We start from the raw sequence: 18580 nt of genomic DNA on the forward strand, positions 1-18580 counted from the left end.
TTTTTTTTTTTTTTTTTTTTTTTTTTTTTTTTTTTTTTTTTTTTCATTGCTCTCCATTCTTGGCTTTTTCTCTAACTTTATAAACTTTTTAGCTCTCTGTTGAATTTACCATCCCAGCTATTTTATGTGTGGTTTCTAAAAGCTGAATTTGGTTGTTTTGTTTTGTTTTGTTTTCCTTTACAGTCTATGAGTGCTTTGGGGGCCAGAGGTCAGCTGTGGGTGGTATTCCTCAGGAGTCACCACATGATTTTGTTTTGTTTGAGATAGGCTCTGTAGCTGTTCTGAGCTGAGGAGGTAAGACTGCCAGCCTGCCTGTGGGCCCCAGGGATCCCCCTCATCAACACTGGGGTTCATGTGTTCAGAAGAGGTCCCCCGGGGCTTGGAGCTGAACTCCGATCCATCTTTCCTGCTCCCTTTACAGTATTTTACAACCAAGCACATTCACTTATTGACTCATCAAGTACTTACTGAGTGTTTTCTCTGAAGGATTGGGCGTGCAGTAGTGAACAGGACAAAGATAATTGAGGTCCCTGCCCTTGAAATACATTCATGGTGGAAAGAGAGCTAAGTACTCAGAGAGCTAACTGGGAAACTGCAGGTGATGTTTCCTGTCTTGCAGAGATGGAGCAAGAACCAGAGAACGGAGAGCCTGCTGAAATTAAGATCATCAAGGAAGCATATGGAAAGGCCTTTATGTTTGTTAATAAAGGACTGAACACGGATGAGTTAGGGCAGAAGGAAGAAGCAAAGAACTACTACAAGCAAGGAATAGGGCACCTGCTTAGAGGCATCAGCGTCGGGGCAGCTGAGCCAGGGCGCACAGGCCCTGCGTGGGAGTCCGCCAGACAGATGCAACAGAAAATGAAGGAAACACTTCAGAACGTCCGCACCAGGCTAGAGATCCTGGAGAAGGGCCTCGCCACTTCTCTACGGAACGACCTTCAGGATGTGCCCAAGTTATATCCAGAGTTCCCTCCTAAAGACACGTGCAGGAAGTCACCAGAGCCCGAGTCGGTTGGTTTGGCCCTGCAGCATGCTGAAGTAGATGGCAGCCCTTCGGCTGCAGGTGCTGGGCCAGGTGCTGCTGCTTCTGCTGGACCCTCCCCTGCCGAAGCGCCCCCAGCCTACACCCCGCAGGCTGCGGAAGGCCACTACACTGTCTCCTATGGAACAGATTCTGGGGAGTTTTCATCGGTGGGAGAAGACTTCTATAGGAACCATTCCCAGCCGCCCCCTCTTGAGACCCTGGGGCTCGATGCAGACGAGCTGATTTTGATACCAAACGGGGTGCAGATCTTTTTTGTAAACCCTGCGGGTGAGGTTAGTGCGCCATCATACCCCGGGTACCTGCGCATCGTGAGGTTCTTGGATAATTCTCTGGATACAGTTCTAAACCGCCCTCCTGGGTTTCTCCAGGTAAGCCCTTCAAAACAACATGTGCCCATAGGCCGAAAAAATGGGTAGAATATCTCATTTTCATTTGTTGATAAATACCATGTCCCAGATTAGAGCAGAGGAAAAATAACTAAGTTCTGAACACACCCATGCTTGTGTTTGCTGGGATTTATTTTGTTTTTGTTTGTTTTTTTCTTATGAGAGAAAATCTGGTTTGGCTTTATTTATGATTGACTTTAGGACTTAAGACAGCTTTTTTTTTTTTTTTTTTAATCTGAAGAAGAAACGCAGTTACTTCAAGGGGAATTTATGTGATTCATTTGAATATGTAACTGAATATCCACAAATGTTATCAGGAGCCACCTGAGGGTTTGAACTGGCCTGGAAACACTCAGCCAGGGGCAGTTTTGCCCCTTGACAGATCCATTTGACATGTCTGAAAAGTGTTTTCATTACTTAGGCTGTCTTAGGGTTTCTTTTACTGTGACAAAACACCACGGCCAAAGAGCAAGTTGGGGAGGAAAGGGTTTATTTGGCGTATACTTCCAGATCATAGTCTATCACTGGAGGAAGTCAAGACAGGAACTCAAGGAGGCTTGAAGAGGAGCTGTTGCAGAGGCTGTGGAGGGGGGCCTGCTTCACATGGCTTGTTCATCCGGCTTTCATATAGGCCAGGTGCTGCTCCAGAGATGAGGCCATGCACCGTGGCTGGGCCCTCCCCCATTGCTCACTAACTGAGAACGTGCTTCCAACTGCATCTCCTGATCTCTTCTGCTGAGGCTCCTTCCCTTCTGGTGACTCTAACTTGTGTCAACTTGACAGACAAAACCAGCCAGTACAACAGCTGAGGGTGGTTGTTGCTGGTGTCTTAGATAGAGCAGTCAGAGAAACTGCTAAATGACCATGGGTACAGACCTATCTGCAGGAAAATTATTTGTCCCTAACCTTCAGTCAGGCCAAAGATCAGAAGCCCTGGCCTAGACAGCCAAATTGCAGAGAGATTGACCAGAATTCAGTTTCTAAGAGTAAAGACCAATTTGAAGCAAAGATGTGTGTCAGGGCATGGTTGTGGGCTTAGTAGAGTCTTCTTCAGGTTCAAACCAGCAACAGTCTAGTGTGAAAAGGTTGAATACAGGTGCAGGGAGATAGACTCTTGAAACTAGAGCACAGTGTACATTCAGTGTGTTTGTGCTGAAGGGAGATCATTGTTTAAACAAAGCAGTTGCCTGTACACAGAGTCAGATAAAGTAGTTTAGTTAGGCACTGGCCATCTGCAGCCCTCCTAATGCTGCTTTTGCCCTGGTTCTTGTGGAAGCCAACTTGAAAGTCACTTAACAATAGTTGGAAGCTTATCAGAGGTGTGGAAAACAGATTCTTGGGCATAGTCCAAAGACTCATTACTGGACAAGAATAGACTGACTGGGTTACCTTAAGAAGCCTAACAGGGTTCCTGACTGAGGTTAGGGAGGGGCTGCTGAGAGTTTCTGTGGGTCTGGCTACAGTGTAGCGTGGCCATCGGCTCTAAGAACTCTGGGTCCTTGTAATTGCAGGAGCAGGAAGTGAGCATCTGAAGGATGGCCCCTGCTCCAGATCTCAGCTGTGTAGGTGCTTTGACTCCACCAGCAGCTTGTCTGACTTATTTAATTTGGCTTTTAATCTTTTACATACTTTGTTTTGGGTCCTACATGGAGAGTAGATTTGCACCCCATGTTTAATTGGTTGTCCTTTACATGTTAGCTATTTGTAGCAGTGTTCTGAATGTCTATTGAATGTATTTATCCTAAAAACAAAACAAGTAGTAACACAGCTAACTATTAGACAGTAGGTAAACCTTTCCTGTGCTTTAAAAATCATTATTAATGCATTTAGACATGAGAATAGGTTATTTTTAATAAGCAGATTTTCTAACACACATTAAATAAATAACTGCTGGGGGGTTGTTTGTTTTGTTTGGGGGTTTTATTTGTTTTGTTCTTCTGGTTTCTGAGTTCCCCTGCACTTTTGAAAACATTGTAGCTAGCTTTATTCTAATCTACCTGAATTTTACTGTAATAAAAGTTAATGGCTTTTGAGATAAACAAGAAAATTCATTGAAAAAAAAAAAGAATTTGACAATGTTTGGCAGGAGTCAGCCTTGAGTGCCACAGTCTCTGTACATTCATCTTCTGCTGTCAGAAGGGCTCAGTGTGTCTGACTTATGCTTGTTCCAATAGACTGATCCCTCGGGTTTCTTTATGGTAGACAGTGTTCTAAGATTAGAGGAGTGTGGTATCTGAGAAATGAATACATTTAGGAATTTTGATTTAGATAGCCAGGATATGAGCTTAAGTCTGAGTGTTGGGGTACACTGACCACCTGCAGTATTGTTTGGGTTTGATGCCACAGTTAGTAACACACACTGTTGTGGGGTTTATTTAAATACAACATAACTCAAACCAGATCATTGCAGTTACTGATCCATCAGGGCCACAGAACACTCAGGAGCTGAACTGCAATGCAATGCTAAAGGGACCATTGCACAGCGTATATAAAGGATGAAACCATAAAGCGAGGGGGAGCGGGCGGGGGCTGCAGCATTGTCCAATCAGATTTTGACATAAGAGGTTGAGCAAGGGAGTTTCTATCAATCAGGATAGGAGTTGGTTCCTGGGCCTGAGTCCAGCAAGATGGAGAAATTGTCCTTGAGATGGCTGCACTCAGTCTCCTGTCCCTTTACAATAAAGGCTGTTCAGCTATTGCTAATTCCACAGCTCTCTTGGTGCCTGGGACCTTGACTTTCGTATCTCCCTATGATTAAGAGGAGTCTGAAAAGGAAATGGTAGCGCTTAGAATAAGTTTTTTCTGCTTGTTCTCAACAGCAATGTTCAGTTCTGTGCATAACACATCAGGTTCTCTGTGAATTAGCAAAAGCAAAACATAATTAAATAATCACCCTGCATCTCTGACGCAAAGTATGTGCTCACACTCAAGCTGCACTTCGAGTCCTGAGGAGCTTAAATGACCTGGCTGTGCCTCGGTTTTTGTGATAAAGTGACTATGACCCAACCTTTTTCACAGTGGAAATGGCCTATTGGTTCATGGGGATGACTGGATAGAGAATATGCCGTGTGTGGTGGGATACCGTGCGCCACAGATGCACCCAGAGGCCACTTCCTTACAGCTGGAAGTTGGTTTATTTAACCTGGAGCTGCTGAGGTTGGGTCTCCAAGACTCTGACACATTTGCTGTTAATTAACAAGGTTGTGGCAACCCAGTCGCTGATTTTCTGTTTTCGTCTGACTTTTTCAGGTGTGTGACTGGTTGTACCCTCTGGTTCCTGATAGGTCACCAGTTCTGAAGTGCTCTGCGGGAGCCTACATGTTCCCAGACACCATGTTACAAGCTGCAGGGTGCTTCGTGGGGGTGGTTCTGTCCTCTGAGCTCCCGGAGGAGGACAGAGAGCTGTTTGAGGATCTGTTGAGACAAATGTCTGACCTTCGGCTTCAGGTAACCTGGATTGCTAGATAAAACAACTTTAATGTGAATGCCACAGCATTTTATCTAGCATAGAATGCCATTGCTAGATAAAAAACTTTAATGTGATTAGCTTTGAGGAGACCTTGTTTTGATCCATGATGGGATGATGAGAGTCGGCTGCCATCGGTTGTGGGCACTGAAGTTAAATTTCCTTTGCCGTAGCTGTTACCGTCAGTTGTTACTGATCTGCTCTGCCTGTGTCTTTCTCCCCCTAACACAGGGTCAGTGATGAGGTCCACCTCACAGGGCCATGGTGTGAACTGAAACTCTCATTTGATATCTAGCATGTGGTCACACCCACTGAGTGATGTCTGTTTGACCACTGTTTACAGTCAGGTTAAACTAAGGTATAAAATTCTGAAGATAATTCTGCTTTAGTAGATTTTGACATTTCAGGAGAGATTTTGGTAGTTAGAATGATCTCCTGGTGAATAGAGGCCAAATAAAAAGTGACACATGTAATTGTGCATTCTAGCTTTTGTCACCAGAGGAGGAAACATTTATCAAGTTCATGTTTTCAAGGGCTTTTAGTCCATGGTTACCAGCACCATACTTTTAGATTTGTGGCAAGGCAGAGACATGACAGGAGGTCTGGCAGAGGAACACTGCTTAACTCATGTCAGCCGTGAAGCAGAAAGGCAGGGCGGTGGGTAGAGTCAGGAGGAAGATAGGGATTAGATTCACCCTTCACATGCATATCCCTAGAGGCCCGCTTCCTTCAGTCAGGCCTGCCTTCCAGTTTCTACCAGGTCTCATAGTCCATTTAGTTGTGTGTCTGTCAGTAGTGTCTCCATTGATTTATGTCAGCACTCTTACAAGCAAATTCCTGTGAGTGACAGGATCCACCCACTGGAGACTAGACTAAGCCTTCAGCATTGGAGCCTTTGGGGGACACTTCATAAGCAAGCCATAAAAGTCAACTACAAACTCTCCTTGTTTAGATTGTTTGCCCCATCTGCTTTTATCTGCAAGGAGTTGAGCTAAATAAGTATAATAAAATTTCCTTTATTTTTTATTTTTTAACTGTGAGTATTGGTATTTACTTGCCGCTAAATTTGGTTGACAGTGTGGCAGTGTAATCTTCTGTTCTCCTGCCACCAAGTATTTGGGCTCTTTTATTAACCAGTTAAACTATATGTTAAATGACAGGGTGCCAAGAGCAAGAACAGGTGAATATAAAGATATTACAGCTATATATGTAAAGAGATATACAATATATAAGGATAAAGGTTGGTGTTTGTGTGTATGTGTGTTAATTACGTAGTCAGGGTCACTATAACACATAAGCTCTGTGTAATATGGCACTGCCTTGCATGTCCATAGGAAGGAGTTTGTGAAGGATGGAAGATGGTTGCATATCTCTGGGTACATCCCAGCTTTACTGCTATATTAGTTGTTGCTACAACAGAATTCCTGACAAAAGCAGTAAGGAAGGAAGGGTTTCTCTTGGCTCACAGGTGGTGAATGTACTCTGGCTGGGGTGGTGGGGCCTGGCAGCAGGAGCAGGAGGCAGCTGGTCATGCTACATCCACAGGCAGGACAGAGAGAGAGGAAGGCCGCTGCGCAGACCCCTCTCTCCTGTTCAGTCAGTCCTAGACCAGCACTTGGGATGGCGCTGCCCTTGTTTTAGGTAGGTCTTCCTGCCTCAGTTAGTGCAGTTCAGTAACACCTCACAGGTATGCCCAGAGGTTTGTTTCTGTGGAGTGCTTGAATCCTGAGGCTGACAAGAGTAACCACTGAGCTCACTACAGTAACTCACAGCTGCTCACAGACCTAGCACAGAACACCCTTGCCTCACCTCCATGGGCCTGTGCTGTCAGGCGTTAGGGAAGAAAAGAACTAAGTAGACTCGAGGTTGCGGGGTGCTGCTCTATTTACTTTTACTCTTTGGCTTTGTTCTATTTTTGGTTCTGTGTTGGTATCACCATAACACATAAGGATGTCAGTTGTAAACTAGCAGGATTGGCCCTGAGTTTTACATTGAAGCATTTGCTCACTTGGCAGAGCATGCAACACCACGATGCCTGTGGCTTTAAATGCTCACATCTGGTACCTTCCAACAGTACAGTGCACTCATACACATGCTTTGTTCATGCCTTGCCTTTGAACATGTTCTCATCCTGCTATGTCTTCTCAGATTTATAATTGCATTAATTAAATTCAAAGGTAACAGCATCGATATAAAGCTAACTTACTTGGACAACTGCTGACAGTTATCTTTTCTACCTTTTCTTTTGTACTTCACTGTCAGCCACATTGTATAACCTAGAGAACTCAAGTTTTAAGGTTTAGTGAGGAAGTGAGTAGAACTTTAGATATAAGAAAGCATTGTCTCAGGTTATACCTATGAGGGCAAAGCGCCTGCCTCACAGGGCTGATGGCTGAAGAGCGTATCTCAAAACCTGCCAAAAGCTGCTCACAGTAGCAGTGGCACCTGTAATCCCAGCTCAGCCCTGTCAGGCTTGGGAGGCAAAGGTAGGAAAATCTCCAGGAACCCAAGGTGTGCCAGGCCAAACAGCATCCATGAGACTGTCTCCAACAGTGGTTTGAAGGTGAGGACTAACATCCAAAACTGTCCTGTGACTCTCACACGTGCTCCAAGGCATCAGCACACATGTCGTCCCCCCCCCCCACACACACAAGAAAAACGTAACAAAAGTAGTTATCTGTGCAGTCAGACACTGGTATGTGAACATGTGTGTCATGAGCACATGACACGGTACCTGGAGGAATGTCTTGCAAAGGCCGGCTAGCTAAGCCTAGTCCTTTATGCTCTAGGCCAACTGGAATAGAGCAGAAGGAGAAGATGAATTCCAAATCCCCGGGACAGCAAGACAGCCCTCTGAGCCATCGAAGGAAGCTTCTGGCACCGATGTCAGGCAGTCCAGTTCTTCAGGTTCTTCAATAGACCAAGGCAGGAAGGAGGCACGCCATAAAGGAAAGCGTGGGAAAAAGGCAAGTTAAAAAGCAGCGGGAAATGTGCCCCCAGTCTGATGGCTGCACACCACTACAGCATGCCACGCGCCAAGCGCAGCCCTCAAACAGGGTCACCTCACATTTGTGCTCACACCACTCTAGAGAGACCTCATACTTGAGGTTAGGTTCTTCAGTTTTCAGAAGACTTATTTTTACAGTAAGAACCACATACTTTTGTTTTTAGGCCCCTTCTGCTTGTTGACTGAGAGCTTTCTCTGGGTCTGTCCTCCTTCCCCCAATAAATAATAAACAAGTGAGTAACGGATTGTCTGTGAGATGTGAAGAAGAAAGAAGGCATTCTGCTTTTGCTCTGATAAAACATTGTCTTCTTGTTGATATCTCTAATTTTATCATATATTTTATCTAATTTTATCTCTATATTTTATCATATATATTATATCATACATATGGAACAACCTAGTCCTAATAATTCCAAATATTTGCAGGACTGAGGAGTGCCTGTGACTTCAGGCATCCACCAGATCCCATGCACTTAGGGCAATTACATACTCATTTCCACATGGCCTGGGCAAGAGTGGGTGGTCAGTGGTTTTGTTTTTTTTTTTTTCTTATATCTTGGCATTTTGATAGTCAAGAACTTATAATTTAGAATATTGTAGTTTACATTCATTGTGTTTTAGATGAGGTTAGGTGCTGTGTACTGTCCCTATCCTTCACCCACTTTTACTATTGGGTTGTTAGTCTTTCTCTTCTCAGTCTCCAGGGTCTTTCTATGTTAGAGACAGTGGTTCTAGCCATGAAGATGTTGCACCCTTATTTTCTTTGGATTTACTAACATGTAGCTTTTTCCCATAGAGAAGACATTGCTTTTCCTGTTGTGTAAATTCCACAATCCCCTGCTTATTTGTATATTGTAAGTCAAGTTCTTTGTAATCTGTTGGGCACAGAAAAACCTTTGATTTTTCAAGTTATAACACTTTGGGGGTCTATGTGAGCTTGTTCCTGGGTTCTTAGACGATGAATTTGGCTTTGAGTTTGGGGTGATGGTCATAACCATGGCAGTCTACTGTTTTCACTGTGTGTCTGGATATTCGGGTTTCAAAATGGACTTTTTCTTCTATCAAAACCAGTTACTTACACACATCCTTCTTTCCTGGCTGAGTCACTTAATTTGTTAACCTAACAGTACCATACACATACAACTTTGAGGGGTGAAGTCCATGAGACGTGGGCCCTAAGCTAGTGAGAGGACCTGGTGAGCTTGAATATGACGTGGTAGATGCAGTGTTGGAGTTATATTTTCCTACTTAGATCTCCTCAGAGGGAGCTTGTATAAGACCAGATCCTTTTCAGTTCTGTGTAATTCTGGTCTGGTGTGTGTGTGTGTGGGGGGGGGGGGGGGTGTTTGTTGTTTTGACAAGGTAAATGTTTTCACTAATCCCATCTAGTGTTTGTGATATTTTATCATATAACACTTTCAATTTCTTTCTATCATACTTCACTAACCTTTATTTTTTGAAATATTTTTCACTGTTTAGACTAAAGGTACTTCAAGTGAAGAAGTTAATCTGAGCCATATTGTGCCCTGCGAGCCGAGTTCAGAAGAAAAATCAAAAGAACTGCCTGAATGGAGCGAGAAAGTGGCCCACAACATCCTGTCAGGTATCGCAGAGCTGTTCGTTAAACCATAGTGTTAATGCTTGAACCAGTAAAAGTATTGCTTATAGATTTCTATTTTAAATAACTGATTTAGAATGCCAACAGGTGGAAGGACTGGGTTTCTGAGATGCTTACACATTCCGTGTAAGTGTGTGTTCTTTCAGGGATTCTTCAGCTATCAGAGCTGTGAGCGTAAATCATGACTGTCCCTTGAGTTTTCATCCCTCTCCCCTACCCCCAGCGCCGTGTCCTGGGGTTTGTGTCCTCTAAGATCCCCATGTTGAAGTGACAACCCAGAAGTCACAAAATTAGAAGGTGGGCTCTTTGGCAACTGGGTTGTGAGTGAAGAGCTTTTGTGAACAAGACTAGTTTTTCATTGAGGCCCCAGGAAGCTGCTTTGCTTTTCTGCTGTTCAGTGAACCAGGAAGCCGTCCTTAGAAATTCATCTACCAACACCACAGTCTTGGAATTGCCACAGAAGCGAATCTCTGTTGCTTATCATCCACAGTTCTGCAGTGTTTGCTTCAGCAGCATCATCTAAGATGCCTCCCAAGAGAATGAATAACTGCTTATTGTTCATCTTTAGAAGTGTATTAGCTTTCTGCTGCTATAGCAAAATACCAGAGATACTCACCTTTACAAAGACAGAAAGGTTGTCTCATGGCTCTGGAGGTGGCAGTCCATGGGTGGGTGCTTCTTTTGCTTTGGGGCTCTAATAATACTTCTAGACCGGAACAGAGGAGAAGGTGGAACAGCAGCAGCAAAGGCTGAGGTCTCATAATTCCCTTTGAGGTAATTAACCTTAACGTAAGGTAGGTCCACAGCACCTCCCAATAGCACCCTGACCTCATACAGTCTTCAGGTCACAGAGAACAATCCTGCATTCACACAACTAATAATTTGATGGGGTTCAGGGTGACTGAATGCTAGAACAGGTCACTGCCAGGCTTGGGGAACACTTAAAATATGACAAGAGAAGAAATATGGCGTGTGACTGAGGGCTGAGTAGTCCTCATGTGCCATTACCCGCATCTTTTATCTAGATATGAATACCAAAACCCAAATACAAAAACATCAGGGTTCTAAAATTCTTTCTTATGATAAAATGATTGAAAACTTAAGCAAAATCCAGGTCTATATCTCCTTAGATTTCAGCTCCCTTCACAAGGGAAGAATCCATGGTTTGGGTTTTCTATTTTAGTACAAGGACAAATGGTTGACTTCCTTACGTCAGTAAGAGTGAAGAATATTCCAGGGACATTAGTAGTTAGGTTTGATTTAGATAACTTAGTAAGGGTGAAGAATATTCTAGACGCTGTAGTGGTTAGGTTTGATCTAGATAAGTCTAACTAACTGCCAACGTTTTATTCACTCAGCAGGCGTTCACTGTTTGCTGTTTATCGTGTCAGCATTATTAAATTCAAACCGTGCAGCTCTGAGTAGAAATGACCTCTGTTTATCACTACACATACACATAAAGCATCTAAGGAGCTGGCAGGAAACGCCATGGTTATGGTTGGTTATGGTGTCTCTGGCTCCATATATCTGCCAATATCTGCTCTAGCTTGGTGAGAAGGCCTTGAGTATCCAGGTCTGGCTTCCCTTCGAGCAATGACTTTTCATATCTTATTTCCAATGATTTTTCATAGTCACAAAGGAATGTTCCTTTTTGATCCCTATGCTTTCATATAACCCTAATTATAGAGTCATTTGTTCTATTGCCTGTTATTTTGTGATTTCTCGGTGTTGGATCTTCAAATTCAGGTTTAATTTTTTTTTCAAACTTTTCAGCTTATAAGTAGGAACTCTAAACATACACTTTTTAAAAAAGATTTGTTTTATTTCATGTATGCTCTGTGTGTGTGTGTGTTCATTTGAGTGCAGTATTCTTGAAGGTCACAAGAAGGCATCAGATCTCCTGGAGCTAGAGTTAGAGGTGGTTGTAAGCTGCTCCACATGGGTGCTGGAAACCAAATTCAGGTCTTTTAGAAGAGCAGCACTCTCTAAACTGCCTGATCCCTTCACTCGCCTTACCCCTATCCTCTCCTCACACCTTTTAGGATATCTTTAGGCCTTTGCTCTGGGGGGGTCTTCTCACCTGGGAGGTAACTGGTCCTCTGCTAGCACTGCTCCCCATGTGGGCTGTGCCCAGAGACAACTGCAGTTCAGGCCACTCCTGTCCCTTTCAGTGTGCTCATACTTTTGTCATGGGGAGAGGATTACCAGGCCATGAGGAGGTAGCCATGAGGAGGTCACCATGAGGGAGTCATCATGATGATCAAGGTGGAGCAGGAACAGCCAGGATGAAACTAGATGGCGGGATAACAGGGAACATGGCTGGGAAACAGTCCAGACTAGCGTAGATGGATTAGAAAAGATGAGTATCTGCCCAGCTATAGTGCTTTAAAGTTTAGTAATAAATGTAATAAGTCTCTGTGGCATTATTTGGGAGCTAGAGTGGGTGTAGAAAAGCTCCTATATTAGTTTTACATTTGGTGCCTAATATGGGGCATGTAATCTAAACTTAGACAGAAATCCAAGTTTAGAACAAAAGATTCAGGTATTGGAAAGTCCAGGGTGCAAGCAAGCACTCCTCAGGAACAAAGGCAGTTTCCCAGTTGGTCGGGAGCAGGAGACCTCAGAGAGTGGAAATAGAAGGCTCCTTTAGATACTCACCCCACCTCCATCCTCTGTAGTGCAGCAACACAGGTCGCTGGGTAAGAGCAGTCGCGTGGGAAATCAAAGGGTCAGCATCCAGTGAGCAAGGCTCAGGGCGACTTTATGCATCAGTGATCGCTGGTTATAGCAGAAGCCCAGAAACTTCACATAGCTGAGACATACTTTTATTTTACAAAAAGATTTATTCCAAGAAGAAGCTATAGATACGCAGGTGGCATGTTGGTGACTCATTTTAGATCTACTACTGAACTCCTTTGTTTTCTGATGATGTTATTAGAAGATTTAAAGGTGTAATTAGCTCTAATCTCTCTAATTTTGAGCTTCCCTTTAAAAAGGTGCTTCCTGGGTGAGCTGGGGTTTGGTCAAAGGTGCTGAATTTACTGGCAAAGCAATCCAGAAAGGTGCTTCTAAACTCCGGGAGTGGATTCCACCAGAGGAAAAACCGGTAGAAGTGAGTCCAGCTGTCACCAAGGGACTCCACATAGCAAAGCAGGCAACGGGAGGAGCAGCGAAAGTCAGTCAGCTCCTGGGTAAGTGCCTGAGCTTCCCCTGGCTAACGAGAGACTCGCCATTAATCCACAGCGAGCTCTGTGTTCACATACATTGGTCAGTCCCACAAAGAGAGAGTGGGTATAGAGCGGCCCCACCCCTCCCACAGCTGAACTGGCAGCCCAGCAACAGTGGTTCTGGGGTCTGTCTCCCCAGGCGACACTTCAGAATCACTAAGGTTTGTTTTTATGTAGTGTTACAGACCTTCAGTCTTATTTAAGACTGAATAATCTTAAATCCAGTAAGATTATCTTTTTTGACAGTAAGTTGTCTTTGAGTCAGAAACATAAAAGCAGATGGTTTTCTTCCAAACAGAAGTCTGTCCAAGGGGCAGGCACAACAAACATAGCTTCAAGCCACTTGAGGGCCAGCCAAGGTTCACAGACATTGTAATGTCATGCAGAGAAACAGTCGTGGGTGGCCATTTATGAACCTTGTTCAATGCAAGTGGTAAAGTCAAGAAAACAATTTCTGAGTCTTTTCACTATGGTTGTATTAGTTGACGGCGTCTGCACAGTAGCAAGTTGTGTTGGCAGAGAACTTGCTCCACATGTCAAGAAGCATGGAAGCAAACTCGTTCCAGAATCTCTGAAGAGAGACAAAGATGGGAAGTCTGCCCTGGATGGTGCCATGGTTGTGGCAGCAAGTAGTGTTCAAGGTAACAAAAGACCCTGGGTTTATTTTGTCCTTTCATTTTTGTTACGTTCCTGGGTGGCCACTGAGCTACCTAAGAAACTTGGGCAGGCTTGGGCCTTATGTGAGACTGACTTCTTTTAAATATGTTTACAGGATTCTCAACTGTCTGGCAGGGATTGGAATGTGCAGCTAAATGCATCGTTAACAATGTGTCTGCAGAAACCGTACAAACTGTCAGATACAAGTAAGTGTGGTTTCATTGTAGAGAATGAATCTCCTGTGTCAGTTCAGTCCAGACGGCTAAGATTTATAGGCTTTCTTTTTAAGTTTCTGATAAACCTATTGTTTTCTAAATAGGGAACATTTGTAGTATACTGGTTGAACTCCTGATGTTTTGATTTGTGCTACTAATTGTTAAAAATGTTCATTAATGCAAAGAATGTGTTTAGTTTTTAACTACATAATGTTGATGGTAGTGTTTGCTCAAAAGAAAACAAAGACTTGATTGAATGGGAGGTCCCCTTTAACATTAGCTCATTAGTGTGCTAAGGCTACTGTTATGATCACCACTGCACATTTATATTGGACTAGAGGGACGATCATCTTCTATTTCATACATCAAGTGGACAGGACAGAAATGTATTTGTACAGCTTACCTGCTAGTTGGTGGTATGATCTTTCTACTACTTTGGCTTTGAGATCTCTGGCTGCTATTAGACTCACCCTTCACCTTGGCAGATGACCTAAGGCCTGAATCCAACTTGTAGCCAGGTGTCTTTGTCCTGGGGAAGCTGCTCAGATCCACGTCTGGTTTCTTGACTGGAAGGAAAGATTGCTTGTGTGCCGGTGAGACACAGTGGGAACAGCACCACAAAGCATGTGACGGCAGAGGCATCTCACTTCAGACCCATGAAGAGGAGAAGTCACAGGCACAGTTTCCAGCCAGCGGGGCTTCAGAGCGCGGGCACAGGGAGGACAGATGGTCCAAAGAGGAGAGGAGAGGGCTTGTGACTTCATGAAGGGCCATGGGCTTTTGGCTTCAGGGTGGGTTTGGGGAGGGCTGGCTGCTTTAGAGAAACTATGAAAGGGGAAGTCACTCACAGGACTGTGCTGTCAGCAGCTGGGTAGAGGAGCTGGTGAGAGAAACATGTCTTTGTTACCAACAGCTACACAAAGTCAAAGTTCAAACTAGGCCAAAGGCAGCAGGGCACGCCTGTTTTCTACACACTTTTGAGAAACAAATACTTTGGCAGTGTTAGTAAAGAGCAGATCTAAAGCAGCGTTTTTTTGGGGGATGTCTTCTGTGATTGAACTTAGGGGTTTGTTTTTTGTTGTTGTTTTGTTTTTGCTTTTTTAAATTTTATTTTATTTATTACAATGTATTTATTACAAATTTATTCACTTTGTATCCCAGTTGTAGCCCCCTCCCTCATCCCTTTCCACTCCCACCCTCCCTCCTTCTTCTCCCCCTATGCCCTTTCCTTAGTCCCCTGATAGGGGAGGACCTCCTCCGCTTCTGTCTAACCCTAGTCTACCAGGTCTCATCAAGGCTGGCTGCACCATCTTCCCCTGTGGCCTGAAGAGGCTGCAACTCCCCTCAGGGAGAGGTGATCAAGAGCTGGCCATTGAGTTCATGTCAGAGACAGTCCCTGTACCCCTTATTAGGGAACCCACTTGGAAACTGAGCAGCCTGAACTGAACAGGGGGTCTAGGTCCTCTCCATGCATGGTCCTTGGTTGGAGTCTCTGCCTGCCCCCTGGGCCAAGTTTTTTGGCTCTGTTGTTCTCCTTGTGGGGTTGCTGTCCCCTCCAGGTCTTTCTATCTTCCTCTTCTTCCATAAAGTTTCTGGCACTCTGCCCAAAGTTTGACTATGAGTCTCAGTATCTCCTTCAATACCCCAGTGGCTACAGTCTTTCAGAGGTCCTCTGTGGAAGGCACCTGTCCTGTTCCTTGTCTTCTCCTTCTCCCAATATCTATCCTGTTTGTCCTTCTGAATGAGAATTAAGCATCTTCCCTAGGGTCCTCCTTGTTGTTTAGCTTCTTTAGAACTATAGATTTTAGTATGTTTATCCTATGTTATAGGGCTAATATCTACTTAAAAGTGAGTATATACCATGTGTGTCTTTCTGCTTCTGGGTTACCTCACTCAGGATGATCTTTTCTAGTTCCCACCATTTGCCTGCAAATTTCATGATTTCCTTGTTTTTAATTGCTGAGTAGTAATCCACTGTATAAGTGTACCACACTTTCTGTATGCATTCCTCCATTGAGGGACATCTAGGTTGTTTCTAGGTTCTGCTTATTACAGATAAAACTGCTATAGCTTAGCAAATGTCCTTATTTAATGGTGGGGCATCTTTTGGGTATATGTCAAGGAGAGGTATAGCTAGATCTTGAGGTAGCACTATTCCTAATTTTCTGAGAAAGCGCCAGATTGATTTCCAAAATGGTTGTACAAGTTTACATTCCCACCAGCAATGGAGGAGGGTTCCTTTTCTTCACATCTTTTCCAGCATGCATCATCCCTTGAGTTTTTGATGTTAACCATTCTGATGGGTGTGAGGTGGAATCTCAGGGTCATTTTGATTTGCATTTCCCTGATGGCTAATGAGGTTGAGCATTTCTTTAAGTGTTTCTCTGCCATTTGATATTCCTTTGTTGAGAATTCTCTGTTTAGTTCTGTACCCCATTTTTTTAATTGGATTATTTGGTTTGTTGGTGTTTAATTTCTTCCGTTCTTTATATATTCTGGATATTAGCCCTCTGTCAAATGTAGGATTGGTGAAGCTCTTTTCCCAATCTGTAGGCAGGTGTTTTGTTCTGATGACAGTGTCCTTTGCTTTACAGAAGCTTTTCAGTTTCATAAGGTACCATTTATTAATTTTTGATCTTAGAGCCTGTGCTGTTGGTGTTCTATTGTCTCCTGTGTCTTCAGTTATTAACCTAGTTGAAACCTAAGCTTCTGTTTTGCTTTCAAGGATGGTATAGAAATCACATAACCTATTACTACTGATACTACGAGAATGTTTTTAGAAATATTGTGGGCTATAATGTCATTGCTACATTTCCACCCTTTTTAAAGGTATGGACACAACGCTGGAGAAGCCACACATAACGCAGTGGACTCTGCGATCAATGTTGGAGTCACTGCCTACAATATTAACAACATTGGCATCAAAGCCATGGTGAAGAAAACTGCAAAGCAGACAGGACACACTCTCCTTGAGGACTATCACATCACTGACAGCTCTCAGAGGGAAAGTCTAGAAGGAGCAGCGAGCACAGGTGTTAGAAGAGACACCGAAAAGCAGGAGGAAGAGAAGAAAGGGGCAAAGAAGAACGATAAATAACAGGTGTTCTGGAAGTGACCTACACCAAAGCCTTACCAGATGGAGGAGTGGGGAACAGATGTGGATTTTCCACAGAAGGAACAGTATTTTTTGTGTGTGTTCATTCCTACACAGTTACTGTCAGAAGTTTGGGCATGTATCCACTTAGAAGGAAAATAATCAGTATTCTTACATCTGGCTTCTAGAAATATGCAGTTTATAGTCCCAGTAAGTTTATTTTCCCTTAAATGTGGCTAAAATATTTTTGCAGTTAAAATAAAGCTTATAATATATGTGATTTAAACCTAATGTCAATCTATTTTTATATGTGCTAGCCTTCAGAAAGCAAAGTACAAAACTGTACACACAATTTCACAGCCGCCTAAGTTCTAGTTATGCTGTGAAATGACTTAATGTCATCTCCTTTCTTTTGCACTAATTGTGGATCTTTTGAGATGCCCAACAGAACTTTCAACATATAAGCTAAACAAAACCATGATCTTAAAGTGTCTTTTTCAGATAATGGTTTAGAAGTTTTTCTCAAGTGGGGAAGAACTTCGCCGTGAAAATGCCATGAAACTCTGTGACGTTATCTCTTATTTGCTAGCTCTCCTGCCTCCTAGGAACCAAAATGGCCTTTTGATTTAAACTGAAGGAAATGTGTCTTCAAGTCTTTAGGGTTGAGACTAGGAAATATTATGATAAAATGATTTTTATTAATTCTTTGAGAATTTTGTACAGGCGTAAGATAATGTTTTGATTGTATTACCCTTGCTCCAACTCTTCCCAGGTCCACCCCTTTACCCCTTCACCCAACTTCATGTTCTTTTCTTTAAATAACCCAGTGAGTAGTCCAATTTCGGCTGCCCATGGTCATGGGTGTGGGGCTGTCTACCAGGGACCATGCTCCTCAAGAAAATGGGCTTCTCCCCTCCCCAGAAGCCATCAGCTGTCAACAGGTCCTCAGCTAGGGCTGAGGGCTTGTGAGACCCCGCCCACTGCAAGCTGGAGGCTGCTTGGCTGCTGTGAGTTTGAATGCAGGTTCTGTCATATCCAGGAGATGTCAGTTTATCCGGGCCTCCTGGCCTTCTGACTCTTACTGCCTTTCCACCCCTCTTCCTCTGTGTGCCCTCAGATTTTTGGGGAGGGGTAGACTAGCAAATTTTGAAGCGTGATTGGTATCCTGTTAAAATTTAAATGATTGATATTGGTTTTAAGAAATCACTTTTCCATATCTTCTGTAAGCTTTTCCTAAATTTCTAGAAACTAAAACACAAACATTGCACTTACTGATAGTAATGTATTTCCACCTAGTCATTAGAGTTTAGACTAAAATTCAGTGATTTAAAAGGGAGGAACCTATTGCTATCACAGGAAAGAATATGGAATCCTTTGGTGGGTAGTCCCCACTTTGGCAGAATGCAGGACAGACATTTGCTAATTCTCTTTTAAGCCACAAATACATAATTAAATACTCCATGCTATTTTGCTTCTTTTAGTTTTTAACAAGTTGATGTTGGCTTTTATAGTTATGTTCTACTCTAATTGCTTCTGCACCTTTAGTTGCCTTGCTTCTAGATTTCATTTGGAATTGGTTAATGAATGCTGTTTGAGAATAAAATGGTTTCTGAATTGCTGAGCCTCAAATATTTTCACTGGGCCTGTATTTCGGGAATACAGAAATAACGGGGATGTTTCTTCTCATAGGCTAAGGACTATGTAGGAGTTGTTGAAATGGACTGGTAAACAACATCCAGTCAGTCCCTGCTTTGTTCATGTTTAACAAACAGAATGGCGAATATAGGGTCTTAGTTTAAGTAGTTTATTATCATCATTATTATTATTATTATTATTATTATTATTATTATTATTATTATTAT

General features: G+C 43.2%; 1 protein-coding gene across 5 annotated transcripts in view; it reads left to right on the top strand.

Moving 5' to 3' along the window:
• Positions 1–18334, top strand: part of Spart (spartin) — a 22721-nt gene extending 4387 nt beyond the window's left edge. For 2 of the 5 annotated variants that reach the window (XM_055596795.1, XM_055596796.1), the window contains exons 3-10: positions 620–1416; positions 4684–4881; positions 7690–7866; positions 9387–9510; positions 12522–12716; positions 13235–13393; positions 13525–13615; positions 16454–18334. In XM_055596795.1, coding sequence (XP_055452770.1) covers positions 622–1416; positions 4684–4881; positions 7690–7866; positions 9387–9510; positions 12522–12716; positions 13235–13393; positions 13525–13615; positions 16454–16721 — 2007 coding nt within the window. In that variant the 5' untranslated portion in view covers positions 620–621 and the 3' untranslated portion in view covers positions 16722–18334. The remainder of the gene's footprint in view (positions 1–619; positions 1417–4683; positions 4882–7689; positions 7867–9386; positions 9511–12521; positions 12717–13234; positions 13394–13524; positions 13616–16453) is intronic. The other 3 variants (XM_055596798.1, XM_055596799.1, XM_055596797.1) reach the window with 2 other exon arrangements.
• Positions 18335–18580: the final 246 nt, after the last annotated feature.

Source organism: Psammomys obesus, unplaced genomic scaffold (assembly GCF_907164565.1).
Source record: "Psammomys obesus unplaced genomic scaffold, mPsaObe1.curated_primary_1811, whole genome shotgun sequence".
NCBI classification, from domain to species: domain Eukaryota; kingdom Metazoa; phylum Chordata; class Mammalia; order Rodentia; family Muridae; genus Psammomys; species Psammomys obesus.